A 19,526-nucleotide genomic window follows, 5' to 3' on the forward strand; every position below is an offset into this window, starting at 1 on the left:
AAAATACCGAAGATTTTAAAGAGGAAAATCTAAAATAATTACAGTTTATAAATAAATAAAAAAAATTGAATTATTTCTGTGCCTCTAGTGAGAAAGGGTATAACTCAAGTTGTAGCCTTTTTCTTTTTTAGGCTACTTTAAATAAGCAATTTTTTCTCTTTCGAATGGTATAAGAATCGTAACGATATCTTTAAAAACAATAGAGATAGTAAACATGTAAAAGGCTACAATTAACAAAATATTTGTGGTAAAAAAGTCATAATTAGAAATAAAACTACAATATTTTATAAAAATTATTTTTGTAAAATGAATCAGTTCGATTTGAACCCTTTTACACCATTTAATAGCGATTATTTTTTATAGCGTAAAATACACAACATTGTTTTTCTTCAATACTTCAAAGTTTTAATTCAACTTAAAACTATTTTCACATCATAATTTTAATATTTTTGTTAAGTGTGATTAGGTATAATAGAATTATTTTTAAAACTATAGGTTTTACACAAAATCCGACAATTTCATAAGAAAGAGGAGAAAAAATTACTATAAATGCAATCATTGACTTGTTCAATTAGCAAATAATAAAAGCAGCAGAATTTTTTTTCTTTATTTAAAATAGTTTTTTGGCTCTCCTGAAAAGTGACCATTTTGAATTGAACCCTTTCTCACTAGAGGCACAGATTTTTGTAGAAAGCAATAGGTCACCCCTTCCTTTACCGTGGATGTCGTAAGAGGCGTCTAATAGGAAAAATGGTCAATGAATGGGTAGCAGCGTACCTTTTATAACATCATCAAAGCCTAATTACGGTTGATAACCCACTTGCCAAGCGTGGCAATTACTGACAAAACTCCTCAAGGAGGAGGCCTATGTTCGCAGTGGACAGTTAACAACTGTATCTTTTTTTTGTGGGTGATAATGGAGTGGTAACCCCGCATGCACTTTCGGGATACGTTGGCGGGGCACCAGTGAGCGATGATAGGTGACGATGATAGCAGGTCAATTAGCCCATTGTGACGAATTCCACTAGAATTAACCACCATGGTTTCCAGGGGGAACCACGTTATCGGTATATACCGGTGGGGCACCAGTGAAGGATGATAGGTGAAGATGAAGCAGGTCAGATAGCCCATCGTGAGGAATTCAACAAGAATTGTTCACGATGGTTTTCAGGGGGAACCACGTGGAGGACGACCCAATAGGGTATATTGCTAGCAATGGGGCTGTCAAACTTCATTGTTAACAATCCCTTTCTCCCCTAACAACTGTATCATCATCAAGTCGAAATATTCAATATATTAATCGATTTTTTAATTGTAATGTTAGACAGCAGACTCTCTTATGGTTGGGTCAAGTAATTCTTTGTTTACGTCATTATTATGTTCTATAAAAACAGGTTATAACTACACTCTTTGCGGCCATAATTTACCTAAGGTGAGGTTTGTATCATTAATTACAATATTATTGGCACGTTACATACTGAAAATCCGATCAATTCGTCCGAAGGGTTTTCCCAAAGCGCTACAACTGTGAGGTGCGGTTACGACCCCACGATTCAATTCACAACAGTCGTAGTCGACCGAGTATTCGAGTTCAGTATATCGCGAGCTTTCGTAGGCATGGTCCGTGTCTCCTGCACGTAGACACTCGATCGCGTATTTACGTTCGCTGTCATTCAACCTTTAATCCAATAAAAATGGCCAGTGACCCGATAAAACGTTGATAATGGGATGATCTTGTGATTAGTAACGAGTATGTGGTTAGTTTTCCATTTATAAAGTTATCAGTGGAAAATGCTGTCGTCGGGGGATGTGATTTTGGAAAAATGCTGAAGGGCTGGATCGCGAGATGTTCGCACGTTGGTTTGTTGTGGTCACTTTTCTGGGTGTGCAATGTAGACGGGCTTATAGGTGAGTAATTTTTTTTACAATTACACATTTTTATTTTTGTAATTTATGCGTATGTTACGTAATTGGAAAAACCCTGAAGTGTTGGAAGTGGAACGTGCGATGTTAGTACGTTGATTTGTTGTTGAAAATTTTCTGGATGTGCCGTGTAGACAATAATTTTTTTTTTTTACAATTACAATATTTTATTTTTGTAATTACAATTTTACGTAATTGGAAAAACTCTGAAGGGTTGAAAGTGGCACGCGCAATGTTTGCAGGTTGATTTGTTTTGGTCTGTATTCAATTTTCTGGGTGTGAGATGTGGACGGTGTTTTAGGAGAGTAATTTTTTTACAATTACAATTTTTATTTTTCCTTTTATGGCCTATAAAATGTAAGTAAAAAAATTAAAGGGTTGGAAGTGGAATGGGTAAACATTTGTTATGGTCTAATTTCTGGGTGTGGGGTATGTATGGGCAGGGTAATTTTTTTACAATTTTCAATTTTGTCATTCTTGTCCGTGTTACGTAATTTGTTAAGTTCTGAAAGGTGGTTGTATGTTGTTGATTTGTTGTGGTCAGTTATCTTGTAAGACGTTGTTATGAGTAAATAATCATTGATTTATAAGTTATTGTTTTGTTTTTTATAATTACAATTTTGGCAAAACTTATGAAGCAAGAATTGTCTCTGATGAGATAGTAACGTAGATATTCTTATTTATATATATTTAATGCATAATTAGCATGTATATTAAAATTGGTATGAACATATAATATTAAAATCAAAAGGAATTTAATAATGTAAAATTTTGTAGTCGTTTAAGCTTCTGACTGTTTATGAAAAGAATTTCGCTTAGAGAAAATGTCAGTAGTAAGCTTTTACAGCTACTTGTAAAATGAAAGGGCTCCCTTAGTTCATTTCTGAGTTGATTCAATAAAGAATTAACTTTTAGCGTGAAATAGGGAATTACTTATATTTGTAGAGGTTCGCGTTTAAAATTAGATAATAACATCAAAAACAGAATTAGGTCAATAATTATTAAAAAATATTTTGAAATAAGGTTTTTCCAAGAGACTCTGAGAGAGCATGGGGTTCTTCAAAAAAGAGCTAAAGAGGTTTCTTTAGAATCGGCAAAGCACGTGTAATGCTTCTGGTATTACAGGCATTCATAGGCTGCAGTAACTGCTTATCATCAAGTGGACCGTATGCTTGTTTGCCACCTCAGTGGTATAAAAAAATGCTTGCAACTGCATCCTCAGATAGGTTAGTTAGAGGCTTTAGATCAACGTTTCCGTTGCTTCCAACATAGCCTCAGAAGAATCATCACAGCATATTGCATTACAACATATAGGTATAACAAACATTAAATATAATACAATATTAATGCACATGCCTATTATAGGTATTCACAGCATTCACTTTAACATAGTTATACAGTGCAAGAAAATTAAGTAAATAATAAAATAAAACTATATAAATATTCTTCATAAGCTATAAAAATAGTAAATACCAATTTATTTTTTCATTTCTGCGTTTCGCCGAGCACATTTCGAATTCAACATAACAGTAGGTGAACCTTACCGCCGCCTCCCTACGTAATTTTTTATCACTGGAAATAGCAACAAGGTTTTGCATTATAAATAGTGGTATCTGTAAACATGTACTATACTCGTATCTCTGAGTATATTGTGCAGTCGTAATTTACTCCATGTATTGACACAAGGATATTCTTACAAAAGGAGTTAAGTCTCTATTATCAGATTTTAAATTGGTTACCTTTTGCTATTTAGATTCAAAATCCAATATTGTATGTTTTTTTTTTGATGGGTGAAAATGGTATGGTAACCCCGTCTGCGCTAACGGGATACGCTGGCGGAGCACCAGTGAAGGGTGATCGATGAGAATGAAAACAGGCCAGTTAGCCCATCATGATGAATTCATCAGGAATTAACCATGATAGTTTCCAGGGGGAACCGCGAGGAGGTCCACCTGGTTGGGTATATTGCTAGCAATGGGATTCTCAGTCTCCATTACTAACAATCCCTTCCCCCCAACATATCGTATGTCATTGCTCTTTTGCTGTGTAAGTAACACAGCAAAAGGGTGACGATAGCTCAGTTCAGGGCTTGGATCCAGATTGAATCACATGATAAATAAACTTTTGGTTTTGCGAGTTCATGTTTGCGTAATTAAAATGATTGTCACTTGTTTTTTACTTCAGAGGGCACATAAAGCCGTCGTCCATATTCTATTCTAAGGTGTATTAAGGATAGGTTTTTTACATAAGGGGAGGTTTTGTCCCTCTAATGACCCACGGGAAGAGAAGAGGTAGTCTACTCTATAATCGAACAACATGGCAGGTGGGTCATGCCCACCCCTAATTGCACAGAATAAGAAGCGGAGCTATCAGTTATATACAAGGATAGGTCGGAGAGTTCATATGTGCTTTTGAAGATGTGGTCTCTATGGAAACAGGAACGATTCCATGTGGTTCTATCCTGTGACGTTACCTCGGAGACAAATATAAAATGTGCATTTGTGAAGTGTGCGTGACGCGTGACTATCACCATTCACCATACTGCTGTGGCAATTTGTATCTACACCTCTGTCACCCCTTTAGGGAATGGGCGTGTTTGTTTATAGTACCAGGGCGACAAAGCTTCGTTACGTAATTGTATATAGGTGTCTCGAATTTCGTCTTATCTGGATTACATAGTCCTAAATACGTGCCTAAATTAAATCTAAATTGAAATTGTTAAGTTTATTAATATGTGGTCAGTTAATCTATGTTTACTGGCGAATATAAATAGTTTAGGGTTATTACATTGTAGCATAACATTCAGCCCTGTATTATCTGTTTTGTTTAGTGGAAGTTGTTTCCCACTAGAGAACCTCTCTTTCTAATCCGTTTACGTTTTTTATGCAGCTTAGAATGGCAAACAAGCTAACGGCTCACCTGATGGAAAGTGGTAACCGTCGCTTATAGACATGAGCAGTACCATGGACATAACAGATTGTACCGTTTCGCTCATGATATTCTTCATGCGTTGCCATTCCTGAGGACTCAGGTGTTATTGTAAATACTGTACCTTGTAAATTCACTGCCATATCCCACCCTTAAAATCGAAACACAGTCATGCAAACATAACTGCTTCACGGTAGAAACACGAATGGGACAGACATATCCAAGTAAACGACTTTTATACAAAGTCTCTCTCTGGTAACGTAACCAGAACCTAATGATAAGACCATTGGGGTTACTCTTGAAATAAATTCCAATAGATCGATATTGGAATCGAGACATTTCGCGCTCTTGAATTCCAGTACTATTGGCATAATAGTTACAAATTGTTTTGATAGATGAATATTAGTGTAACTTGAAACTATTGCAAACTGATCCCTATTCTAACCTAATTTCTAATTGTTGTTTCATGAGTGCGATACAAAATTGTCATTGACAATAAATAGATTGGATCGATATCGATATTAAGTACTCAAGAGTAAACCTGCTGGTTTTGGTTTCGTAGATGGTCACGGGCAATATATTCGACTTTGTGTAATTTTAGATGAGAAGTGTTAATTAGCTAGTTGTTTAGAGTGGCAACACTAAATATTTATTATAGGGAGATTTTGTACAAAAGCTCTGTTTGGGTACCTCTGTTGCACTCGTGTTTCTGTTGTGAAGCAATTATGCTTGTATAGCCATTTTGGTTTATAGGGTGGGATCTAGTAGTAAAATTAAAGGGTATAGAGGCATAATACTATAGGCGTTAGAAATGGTAACACATAAGGGGATACTATGGGTATTACGCTTCTATTCTGTAATGTTCATGGTACTTCATATGTATAGGTGATGATTACTATTTACCATCAAATAGGCCATCAGCTCGCTTGCCATTTTAAGTTAAATAAAAAATAACCTACATCTGTACCCCATCCTGTTTGTCATCGTAAAATTCAATTGTAAAACGGTGACGACATCTTTTATAAATCGCTACAACCCCTAATTTCGGCCCTACGTTATAATTCCGAACGAATATCTCTTGATTATTTCGTACAAAATTCTATGACATACTGCCATTAAGCCGCGCTGCGAACGGATTTTTTTTTCATCGCATGAATACGTACAATGATTTGGTGTTGGCGGAATCGATATTATAATGTTAGGTTAGGGAGACGTGTATTGTGAGAGTAATTTCGTCTACAGCATAAAAGCGCGTCATTATAATAATAATAAAATTTATTGTATTTTTTTTTTATTGTATTACTTACTAAGCATTTTTTTTATGGATGAAAATGAAACTATGAGCCTGCCTCCACTATCGGTTTATACTAAGGTATCAGTGTGTGAAGATAGGTGAGGATATAGTTAGATCAATTGACCCATCATGATGAATTCATCAGAAATAAACCTTGTTTCCACTGGAGACTGAGGATGTCGACCAAACAATAAATTACTAATTATCTTGAAAAATTAATCAATGTACCATATATTGATAGAATTTCTTTATTTCCTACTACTGACAATTCTCCCCCCTCCCCTGCCCCAATTCACCAGATAGTACTAGAAATGGTGAATTCATTGCATTTTCTTTTGAAAACCAGAAAATACTTTATGGAGCCGCATGTATGCTGGTCGTATGTTTAATTTAAGGTATTACTGTATCCAAGGTTAGATATGGTAGTAAAATTTGTAGGAATCGTATCACAAGATCTTAAGATCAGTTTGAACTGAACCTAAATCTTCATACACAGTGTATTTGTAAGTGTACATTACGTTAGAATTGGCTCAATGGTTTTTTTTCTAATATCGATACATTTAAACATTTGTTGAATTTAAAAAGTAGACAGAATATAAATTGTCATACTTTTATATTATATCATAGTATTTTAACTCTTTTTTTATGAAGGTCTTCGTTCATGTCACCAGGATACATTGATTGTATTTAAAATGTTGACATCAGGTTGTCTTATCGGGTCTAAAATTATCCTAACTTTCAAATTGGAACTAATCATATACATATAAAATATTTAATAAAAACACTTTTACGATTATAGCGACACGTGATTTTATAAATTGACATATTTTAACGCTCTCATATAAATAAGCAAATAAATATATAGCGCGTATATTTATTAACATATAATGTATTGGCATCAAGAATAATTTCAATTTCTTTACAGTCAAATTTATGATGCAACTGTTATTGGGAGTTTTCTATTTCTTACCTCTCTTACTTACATATTTCAGGCCAACTATGAGTAGTCATTTATTTAAAAAGCACTTCGAACAAACGGTTATCATGGATCGAATACAAAACGCTATCAATCATTCGCTTTGGAAGGGCCACTGAGGTGATGTTACGCACCTTAGCATCGCATCGATGGGGGCGTTACATTAGGGACCTGTGATTAATAGCATCACGTTTGTACTCGAATATTATCGCTTCCTAATTGTGGGATGTTACATGTAATGGGTGAGTTTAACTTTTAACTTTTCGTTTGTAGTATTTTTTACACTGTTTGATAAGAATACCAGAGGGAGAGTTTACAAAAAATTGTCTGCATGGATACTTCTGTCTCATTTGTGTTTCTGCCGTGAAGCAGCTGTGCTCAATGCTTGTGTTTCGTTGTTATGTTTTGAAGGATAGGTTATAACAGTGAATTTACAGGGTACAGAGGTATAATACCATAGTCCTCAGGAATGGCAACACATGAGAATTGTCATGGGCATAACAATGTAGTCTATGATGCCCATGGCATTGTTCATGTCTATAGGTAACGGTTAATAATTTCCATGAGGTGCTCCGTCAGCTTCTTTGCCATGGTGCTGTACATAAAAACCGTGAGTGTCGACTGTAAGTGTGTAAAAAAATATTTTATATATTGTATACATTATATTTTATTGCCATTTTAAAATCTAAGTACAAAAAAATTTAAAGATATTCGATATTATACGATTGTTGTTGACGTACTGGCAGCCATTACAGTATTTTTTATATTTCTTTTTATTTTTAACCGACTTCAAAAAAGGAGGTTTCTCAATTCGACCGTATATATGCTTTTATATAGTATTTTATACTCTTCTAATGAACGTGTGTTGAATATCAAAGATCACTTCGCCAATTTTAAATCAATTTTGATAATTCGTTTTGCAATTTTTAGGTCTTATATCTATTTTAGTCCCATAGTAACTTTGTCACGATCGATGCATTTGTATTGGAGAGTAAAATACTGTGTATCTCAGTTTATTCTACTTATATGTTTGACATATGATTTCGAGTTGTAAATATGTTATTTTTTTTTATACAACTTAGAATGGCAAACAAGCTGACGGCCCACCTGATGGAAAGTGGTAACCGTTGCCTATAGATATGAGCAGTACCATGGACATAACAGAGTATACTGTGTCGCCCATGATACCCCCCATGCGTTGCCATTCTTGAGGACTCAGGTGTTATTCCTCTGTACCCAGTAAATTCAGGCCAATGTGTTTATGAATCACCAAACATCAAACTGAAAAATAAAATCTCTGCCAAAACTTCCGATTTTTAGTATCACTGCTTTTCCATAATGCTTATATGGAATTAGGCATAAGTATTTGGAATATTTTACTAATATTATTGTTCTGTATTTCGAGTTTTCTTTATTTCAAATAAGATTTTTCTCTTCTTATATTCTTATTCATTTTTGTCTAGTAAAGTAAGAATAGGTACGAGTTCCCAATATCCTTGACAAAAATAAAACTAAATCCAGTAAGAGATCGTGTATATCTTTATTTACGACGCCAATATCTCCACAACACATCTACTCGTGTACGAGTAGTATAAAGCCAGCTGGAATAGTTTTGTATAAACTAAAAAGAGACTACCTATCGCGACAGTATGCACTGAAATACGAGTTTTAAACTTACTCTTTTGTAATTCTCAGGGTGAAATCAAAGTCGTTAGAAGTACGTACCTAAAACTTTTACTGTAACTTTTTATATACAATTCCATTTGATAGCTTATTTCTCGAGGAAGGTTATAAAGACTATTCAATTTCGACATAATCACGAACGAAGTCTGGGGATACAGTTAGTGTAATAGAGTAGGACAGAAATTTTGTTTTTCAAGTATTTGCAAACGACATAAAATTGTGTTTTACAAAAAAAAAAAACATACTTTTAATTGTAGCAAAACCAGTTATTTATAGTTGAACTATTGACCTAATTTTGATAAAATTTCTATGGAAAGAAGAAGAAAGAAAGAAACTTTATTCTACAGAAATATGGGGCCAATCTGTAAGTGTAGCAAATAAGAAAGAAATTTTCTAAATCGGTTTATAACTGACGGAGTTATGAGGTAACAAACACTAAGAAAAAAATGCATCAGAATTTAGAACTTATAACTAATAGAATAGATAAAAAACAATTGAAATAAAAAAAAAGTTGTTTATATTACTGTCTTTGTTGCCACATAGTGCCTTAATTTTGGTATACATGTATTATATGCTGAAGGATACTACATTTTATCCCGGTCAATAAACGTATCCCGATCACGTGTACGAAGTTGCGGGTAAATGTTAGTATTATATATATATTCGTATTGCATATATTTTAACTAGACGGCGCGGTGCTCTGTATATTTTGTGACATAGATAGACATTTATAGGTGGTAGAGCCACGCTGTAATACCATATGGTATTGCAGCATGAATGGGCCGGCTCGACCGGGGAAGTACCACACCCTCACAGAATACCGACGCTAAGTGGCCGCACTTTTAGTGCGACCACATTCCGTATGGTGAGTGAGGGAGTCCGGAGGCCCATCCTATACCCATCCCCTTCCTTATCCTAAAATCCTCCCCCAACTCCGTCCCCCCATCTTTCAATACCATGGCAGTGGAATTTAAAAAAAATAACGTACCCCAGGGAGGTACCAGCAGCCATGTTGCTGGAGAATCCTCCCTCGAGCAACCACACTCGGGCTGCCCTGCGTATTCTGGGGGGGGCAAAATTCCGCTCTATGGGACCAAGGGCAAACAGAGCAAGACTTCTGCGGCATCCCCTTTGCTCAATGTGAGCCTCTGTAATATTAGGGGAATTCATTCAAACCTGAACGCTGTCCACCACCACCTAGAAACGGCGCGGCCGGCATTGCTCTTCCTCACGGAGACACAGATATCCCCTCCTAACGAAACATCATACCTGACCTACCCGGGGTATAAGCTTGAACATTGTTTTGTTTCGCGTGCCGGTGTATGTGCGTATGTCAGAGAGGATATCTGCTGTCGACGCCTTGGGACTCTTGAAGGTACGGACCTGTCCATTCTATGGCTGCGCGTAGATTGCAATGACCATCCCCGCATCTATGCGTGCCTATACAGGTCCCACAGCGGTAACACTGAAACCGACCAACTAATTGAGCACGTCCAAATGGCTACAGATTCCCTGCTTGAGCAGATTCCTTCCGCTGAAGTCGTGATTGTTGGCGACTTTAATGCCCACCATGCCGAATGGCTTGGTTCGCGTACAACCGACTATGCGGGAAGATCTGTTCATGACTTTGCTTTGGCTTATGGTCTGACACAGCTTGTTTCCTCGCCTACGCGAATTCCTGATGTGTTGGACCATTCACCTTCACTGCTGGACCTTCTGCTGACCACCCACCCAAACAACTATGTGATCTCCGTCGAAGCCCCGCTTGGATCGTCGGATCACTGTTTGGTGCGGAGCGAAGTGCCTCTTACGAGTCCGACTCCACCTCGTTCTACGGGTAGACGTCGCATTTGGCACTACAGGTCGGCAGATTGGGATGAGATGCGGATTTTTTTCGCATCTTACCCATGGAGGCAGGTTTGCTTCACACTGGATGATCCCGACGCCATTGCCGATTCCATTGCTGATGTGGTGCTTCAGGGAATGGAATTATTTATTCCTAACTCTGTGGTGCCCGTCGGCGGGAAATCCCAGCCCTGGTATGGAGCCTCCTGTAGAACAGCATCTCGTCTGAAACAGGAGTGCTTCCTAACCTGGGCTAAAGGTGTGGCGTCGCGAGATCCTAACACCAGTGCTCTTAAAAAGAAGTATAACTCTGCCTCTAGGTCTTTCAAAAGAGTTATAGCCACAGCGAAGTCAGAGCATATTAGTAGAATTGGCAAGAGACTGGCTAGTTTGCCCTCTGGGACTCGAGCTTTCTGGTCTCTTGCCAAAGCTGCACAAGGGAATTTCTGTAAGTCATCTTTTCCACCTTTGCGCAGGGAGGATGACTCGTTGGCCCAGAACGCTAAAGAAAAGGCCGATCTTCTTGGATCCATCTTTGCGTCAAACTCGACATTGGATGACGGGGAGAAACCACCACCGACCATCACGTGTTGTAGGAGCTCTATGCCTGACATTAAATTCACGCATAGCTCAGTGCGTAGAGCACTTTTCTCCCTCGAAATCCATAAGTCGAGTGGGCCTGATGGTATTCCTCCAATTGTGCTTAGGACGTGCGCACCAGAGTTGGCTCCGGTTCTTACGCGTCTTTTTCGGCTTAGCTACTCATCGGGCATAGTCCCAAAGTTTTGGAAGACTGCTCTGGTGCATCCGATCCCTAAAAGGAGATCGCTCAGATCCAGCTAACTATAGGCCCATAGCTATCACTTCCTTATTCTCGAAGGTTATGGAATCCATCATTAACCGTCAACTGCTCCGGTACCTAGAAGAGCACCGGCTGATCTGTGATCGCCAGTATGGCTTTCGACAGGGACGTTCGGCCGGTGATCTTTTAGCTTACTTAACACACCGATGGGCAGTGGCAATCGAGAGTAAGGGAGAGGCCTTAGCAGTTAGTCTGGATATTGCGAAGGCCTTTGATCGGGTGTGGCATAGAGCGCTGCTTTCAAAGCTACCTTCATTTGGGTTGCCTGCGAGACTGTGCATTTGGATCGCCAGTTTTCTCAAGGAACGTAGCATTAAGGTCGTAGTCGACGGTGCATGCTCTGATTTAAAACCTTTGAATGCTGGTGTCCCGCAAGGCTGTGTACTATCTCCGACTCTGTTTCTTCTGCATATCAATGATATGTTACAGATAAGTAATATTCATTGCTATGCGGACGACAGTACAGGAGATACATTATATACTGGTCATGCAAAGATCTCGCGGGCACATACCGATGAGTGCCGGAATAGACTTGTGTCTGAAATCGAAACTTCACTCCATCAAGTTTCGATCTGGGGTGAACAAAATCTTGTCCAATTTAACCCCAAAAAGACACAAGTCTGCGCGTTTACCGCAAAAAAGACGCCGTTTGTCGTATCTCCTCACTTTCAAGGCACTTCCCTTGATAAAAAGTCAAGTCTAGGAATTCTGGGCGTTGATATATCTTGCGACGTCCAGTTTTGCGGTCATCTGGAGGAGAAGGCTAAGATAGCTTCCAAAAAGTTAGGAGTGCTCAATAGGGTGAGACGATATTTCATGCCAGAACACCGCCTGAAATTATATAAAGCCCAAGTCAGGCCGCATATGGAATACTGTTCTCACCTGTGGGCAGGAGCGCCACAGTACCAACTCCTTCCGTTAGACCGCATTCAAAGTCGGGCGGCTCGAATTATCGATAGTCAACGCCTTACTGTCCGACTTGACCCATTGAAACTGCGCAGAGATGTTGCGTCTCTGTGCATCTTCTACCGAATTTATCATGGGGAGTGTTCTGAGGAATTGTTCGGATTGATACCTGCTGCTGATTTTCACCACCGTACAACCCGCCACAAACTAAAGTTTCATCCCAATCATCTGGACGAGTGGCGGTCTTCCACCGTGCGTTTTTCAAGGCACTTTCTTCCACGCACAACCATTCTTTGGAATCAACTTCCAGCAGCAGTATTTCCGAACCGATACGACAACATAACCTTCAAGAAAAGAGTATATTCCTTTTTAAAAGGCCGGCAGCACACCTGCAATGCCGCTGGTGTTGTGGGTGATCATGGGCGGCGGTAGTCACTTACCATCAGGTGAGCCGCATGCTCGTTTGCCCCCTGTGTTGTAAAAAAAAAAAAAACATTATTGAATTAGTAGTTCGATAATGACGTAGGATACGGGAAATTTTTCGAAAATAATATTTAGCGTAGGTTATTTGCTAATAATGTAGTTTTCTCTAGGTGAAAGAATTTTTTTTTGCTCTTCCATTAAAAAACTAACAACACATCCTTTCTGTTTATAATATTATTTATATATTTATTCTTTATTGTGCCAACCATTAGGTCAAAACAATAAGCATTTGAGGACAGGGGCCTCATACACAAAAAGGAGCCTATTGGTATATTTTAATAATAATATATATTATATATATATATATATATATATATATATATATATATATATATATATATATATATATATATATATATATATATATATATTGTAGCGTACAAACTAAAAATACAAAGTCATTCTACCGTCCGTCGTTGTCAGTTTACAAAGTCATCACTCAGCACTTTGCACTTCGTTTAACCATTCCCAGAAGTCCTGGGTTGCATTTGCTGAATCGTTGAAGACATGAAAGATCCATTTCGAAAAGTTATTTTCCATCTCGGATCAGAATTTCACTTTGGAGAGATTTAGATTCAATCTTGAACACAGCTGAGTTGCATTCGTTCAACGCCGATCAATATGTGTGGACATATTACTTTATTTGGCGAAATGTGAAAGTGAATTTGTTTATTGTCTTTTGAAGCCTTAACGTCTCGACCAATTATCATGGATTTTGATATATGAGAGGCAGTAGGACATAGGCTACTTGTTTCTCTGTAAAATCAATATTATGCAGGTCACGCAGACAAAGTCGCGTGTTAAAACTAGTTGATGTTAAAATGTTTAGTAAATTTTGTATTGTTGCAGAATTAAGAGGTTTTCTGAAAGTATATGTTCAGGTGTTTTTATTTAGCTGTTAAGTGTCCACAGCTGAATAGAGGTCTTCCCTGTAGGGATGGGGGTGTATGACAGAAGTTGCCATACTTAGCAGGCGGGTTGGCAACCGTAGTTTTTTTTTGATGGGTGAAAATGGTATGGTAACCCCGCCTGCGCTAACGAGATACGCTGGCGGAGCACCGGTGAAGGGTGATTGATGAGAATGAAAACAGCCAGTTAGCCCATCATGATGAATTCATCTGGAATTAACCATGATAGTTTCCAGGGGGAACCGCGAGGAGGTCGACCTGGTTGGGTAGCAATAGGATTCTCAGTGTCCATTACTAACAATCCCTTTCCCCCTGGCAACCGTAGTTAGGATTTCGATAGTGTTTTGGGTGGTCAGCAGTCCATCTTCATCCCTCGACCATTAAGTTCCCTTAGTCGCCTTTTATGATACATACAAATTTAATTATATTAAATTTGTTTTAAGTTATTATATTAAATTAGATAAACTTTTACTTTTTTTGCAATTATTAATTTTTAATTCTATAGAGTAATTATTAATTATATATATTAATATTTGAAATAAGTTTTTTTTTTCATTTGTTTTTGCTTTTATAGTACTTCTATATAATTTCGTAATAATTTACTCTACCGAAACTAAATTAAAGTTAACTCAGTAAATTTATTTAATTTTTATTTCATTATTTCAATTTTATACAGCAGTAGCTTACAGCCATTAATACTTATTCAGTACACAGTATAAATGTGGACCTTTTTGTGTACAGGGATTAGGAAACCCTTTTACCGATTCACTGAAGTCATTAATGTAAATATTTAATATGGATTTGAACCCTTACCTGATGGTACGGGACAATGGGCCCCAGGGGCGGGTAAATAGAAATATTGCTAAAGTTTCAAAATGAAAATAAATATGTGCATGGAGCATTGCTATACTTATCTGAGCAAGATAAATACACAAAGTGTTTGGCATAGAATACTTTATGTGGGCAGCGTTTTTGGGCCCTTTAAAATCGTTTCTACTTAGTAAAAACTGCCCGTCATACTCGTGAACGGAAGGAGCTCTGGAAACTTGTGTAATGTAACAATAGTCGTAGCGTGGGTACTTTTGTCCCATTAGTACTTCTGCCTACATACATACATTATACTCGTATTTTATTGTAATAACTACCGGTTTAACTTACGTGTAATTAGATCGATCGTGTCACGCTCGTGTTCGCGACACAGTCGCTCATGACTAAGAATCACGAATTGATTCCGAAACTAGTCGTGCTTTTTCGACCTTATTACTTGTAAATTAATTCAGTAATTATTACATTAAAATATAAATAATATTCAATATGATGTAACATTGTTAAGGAAAAATTGAAATTGTTAGCAATGGAGGTTAACAAACCTATTACTAACAATGCTTTACTCCCCCTGCATTAGTAATATTAGTAAGGCTCGGCTTCGATTTATTGATGCTATTAATATGAATATTTAACGTAGATTTGGAGGGACTTCCCTTGCGGCTCCCGCGGGCGACATTAAACTGGGCGAAATGGTTTTATAGAGATGTTTGGCATCGAAGGAAGTGAGAAACGTATCTATTTCAATAAAAATATATTATTTAGCTGGATGCATGGGTGATACAAATAGTTTATTATAATTATTATTTGGTTAGAATAACTATGTATCGGTTAATATCTAATATGTGTGTGAACATTGCATAATGTTCAATATCTAGATATTGAACAGTATGCAATGTATTCATTGGATAATGCTGATTTGCTGATTTTTTTGCACATGCAAGATGTTGATAATAGCGTCATTAACATTGTACAAAAGTCGTTTGCTTGGGTACCTCTGTCCCATTCGTGGTACAATCAAGTATATAAATATACTTGATTGTAACACGAATTGATTGTAAAACAATACAATGAAGTAGTTGTGTTTGCATGGCTGTGTTTCGGTTTGAAGAGTGGGATATGGTGTGAATTTACAGGGTATAGAGGAATAACACCTGAGTCCTCAGGAATGGCAACGCATGGGGGGTATCATGGGCGAAACAGTATACTCTGTTATGTCCATGGTACTGCTCATGTCTATAGGCGACGGTTACCACTTTCCATCAGGTGGGCTGTCAGCTTGTATGCTATTCTAAGTTGCATAAAAAACAAATTAAAAAATTACACGTTTAATTTTATCAGGATGTTTCACGTGTCAGTATAAAAATATTCTATCTCTCAAGTTTAAGCAACCAATACACAGTAACAAAATTTCATTACAATAGATATAAACGATATTATTCATAGTTAGTTTAGCATAATATATTTTATGTGGCATTAAAGTAAACAATCTTATATTATATTTATTTTAATATTTATATATTTTTTTTAGTTTAGATATTAAATAAATTGAGAAGTTTTTATTTCGTTAATTATTTTCGGATATGGTAAAAGGCTTTAAAGGTTAGCAGTGAAATTTAGTATGTAGGTTAAATTGGCGCGTATGCGCAGCTGCATTAGTTACAACGCCATGATTTCATATTGACAGACGGGAATTTCTGACTCGAGGCCTAGTTATGGAGAATGCGTAATTAATTGGAGCAACACCGCGTGTTATTTCTTTGATAATTTGGCTTATTTAGTGTTCTTTGTCCAGGGTTACTTGTAGTCAAACTTATTTTATAATCGAGATAATTAAAGTCCGAATAATATTTTGATATCTACCTGTAACGTATACAATAAATTACGGTATACAAATATGTTTTATGTAATTTAAGATAATTTATAATAATTAAATAGAATAATATAATTTTAATAATATACAAAATACAAGCTACAGAAAATGTAATGCTATAATGTAAAATTTATTATGTATAATGTAGGTAATATAAGTATTACATGTACGTATATGTTATTTTTTAATTATTGTTTTAATTTAATATCGTTTATTAGGTTGCACTGTGAATTATATTTTCTGTTATTTCTGTCTATAGTCGACTGGTAGATAACGCCATATGGTGTTAAGACCGCTATTTACATTTTCTTGGTCTAATAAACTATAATAAAAAAATAAATAAAATACATATTATTGTAAAAAAATCATATTATCATATGAAAAATATTTATTAATAATTTACAATATGTCAAATAAGCGTATGAATAAGAAGGAGGGAAAGATAGAAGAATATGAAAGAAATGGAAAGCTGATGTCACGTAACGGGAAGAGACGAGAGAGAAAAAAATAAAGAAATCTTTAATAAACTTAAAATAAATAACAAATTGAACTAATGAACATAAATATATTCATTGTTTAATTTGCCAATTTTAATTTTTTTTTAATTCCAGTTCTTGGATTTGAAACGTAGATGTCCTAACGTAGAATTAGTATCAATTTGAATTATATTTTTATTTATATTATTGAATCTTGTGGGTCCATTAGCTAAAAACAATGTTACGGCGCATACTTATCCTGCAGGCGTCTTCGCCCTTGTATCCGACTTCGGTTTACGTGGGGTAACTCCCCTATTTCTAGGCAGTTGTACGCTGAATTGATTTCCGCAGCATCCCCTTTAAGGATTTGACAATTGAAAGCGGTAGGTACTTTGCGCTGACGTATATTGTCTTTGTCTCGACGAGTGTTGATGAGAGATTTAAAAAAAACTTTCCTTTTGTTTTACTAGTTCTGCGCGCTACTTCGTATGCGTCGATTTCAAAAGTACGAAAACCAATCAGATAGGCCACTGTTAGATGACGTTTCAAAATACAACAAACACCAGAATTCGATCTTTAGGAAGATAATTAAGAAATCGTATCCAATTTGGTGCAATAATTTTTACGTGATATGTACTGAAATATATAAATAATTGGTTTTGTCTCAAAGATCTTTCTTAATTCTTTTTTTTTTTTCTTATTTTAAAAACTATTTTCTGTTATTGGTTTTGTAATAAATTTTTTAAGCAAGATTTTTTAAATATTAGATGGAGGATTATGTGTGAACGAAGTTGCATAATTTTCTGTCAAATATGATATTCACTTCTTTCTTGGTATAACAAAGTAAAAACCTGCAAGGAAAAACTTTGTGTCTATAGCATAGAGAAAACTAACAGACAAGAAAGTTAGTCAATAAAACTATAGTAATTACTTCTTCGTTTACCTCATTTCCACGTTGAAGTCTTGCACAAAGGGAAAGCAGTAAATTGATATGTAACGAATTCTTAATTAAATGTCACTTCCTTAAACTACGGTCCATAACAATTAGAGGTACAAAATAAACATTTGGTTCTTCCCCACAAGAAGTCGGTATCAATAAATTCGGTAGCCCTCCCAAAGCTGGCAAAACTATTGGTCGCACCTTACATCATTAATTAATCCAAATTACACTTTAATCCCCCTATTTAACGTTTTATTTCCTTTGATAGAGAGGCCTTGTTAATTTTGCGTTTTACCAAGATTAGACCAGTTTCCTTTGACCTACCAAATAGATACGCAGTCCTTCATAGATGGAACTTTGTCTAGTCGATGAGAGAGGTATAGGGGATCAACAAATATTGGACGCATTTGCCAAATATCGTTGTTTTGGGCGGTTGCTATGACGACGCTTGATCCAAATTGGAAACACGATGGAGCACGATGGGGTGTTTGCGTTTAAAGAGAGAGACGTCTAATGCAGCAAGTGTGAACAGAGCGAGACAGAAAATGGGGGTTGAATGATGCACTGCGCACTTGCTTCTATGCATGGTTAAATTGCATTAGTCTGCCTTTTGAACGAATGTTTCCAATGTGTTCGATTGGAACGCATCATTGGAGATGTATGGTATTATAATGTATTTATTTAAGGTGTAATGGAATCCGTTAGTGGTAAAATAAAAAAAATATTTTATTGAACTAGATGTTACCTGGCAGAAGTCCATATTACTGGGAATTATACTCAGTTTGGGTATCACACGGTTAATACTAGGTTTCGAGCAGCGATCTAATAATTTGTCTGAACATGCTTCGTTTAGAGGTGAAACATGTGGCGCAAAACATGTGTGAACAAAATGATAGTCGGAGATTGATGCCTAATATAGAAGGTTGTGGAATTTCTGGTACTACTAGTGAAGACCAATTTTCGAGTGTTAGTAATCACACAAATACTACATACATACATACATATCTGTCACGCCTGTCTCCTATTAGGGACTCAAATACTAATGGTAGCGGAATTAAATAAAATAATCCTAATCAAATAACCACTAAGAATCTATTTACGATATAGGATATATTAGAACAGAAATTTCGTTATTCATAAATTAAAATAATATGGGAGGCCAGGATTCCATAATAAATCAACAGCAGGATGCGCTGTGTTTTTATGGGACACTCAAAATTGTCGTTTTTCGGTCCATGTTTCTTTGGTGAAAATATTCAGTTTAGTAGAACATTTCCTTAAAAGGGTGCTAATAATTTTTGTTTCACCTTGTATATTTGAGTCGATTGAGATTTTTTTTCTAATAATTCACACTCTCACGCTCTCAAGTCTGTTATTATTTTTCTGGTCAGAAGGCTTTCTGTTTTCTTTATATTACATTGCTGAATTGTGCTGATCTCCGCTAATTGGCTCTCATGGGGTACTCATAGTAACTTACCATCAGGCTGCATGCTCGTTTGTTCCATGTGTTACAAAAAAAACGCACTTTGATGACGTACGTGGTGCAGTGATAATTATACTGGTTTGCATAAGCGAGATCTCGAATTCGATTCTTGATCAGGCCA

The 19,526-nt window shown here is 36.4% G+C and overlaps 1 protein-coding gene across 3 annotated transcripts in view; it reads left to right on the forward strand.

Annotated features, from left to right (window-relative positions):
- Window positions 1-1,582: 1,582 nt before the first annotated feature.
- Window positions 1,583-19,526, forward strand: part of LOC113511344 (uncharacterized) — a 192,487-nt gene continuing 174,543 nt past the window's right edge. For 2 of the 3 annotated variants that reach the window (XM_052901871.1, XM_052901872.1), the window contains exon 1: window positions 1,587-1,908. In XM_052901871.1, the coding sequence (XP_052757831.1) occupies window positions 1,824-1,908 (85 nt within the window). In that variant the 5' untranslated portion in view covers window positions 1,587-1,823. Of the gene's footprint in view, window positions 1,909-19,526 lie in introns of all 3 variants that reach the window. The other variant, XR_008253679.1, reaches the window with a different exon arrangement.

This window comes from Galleria mellonella, unplaced genomic scaffold, assembly GCF_026898425.1.
Source record: "Galleria mellonella isolate WM207_F2 unplaced genomic scaffold, CSIRO_AGI_GalMel_v1 utg83, whole genome shotgun sequence".
In the NCBI taxonomy this organism is placed as follows: domain Eukaryota; kingdom Metazoa; phylum Arthropoda; class Insecta; order Lepidoptera; family Pyralidae; genus Galleria; species Galleria mellonella.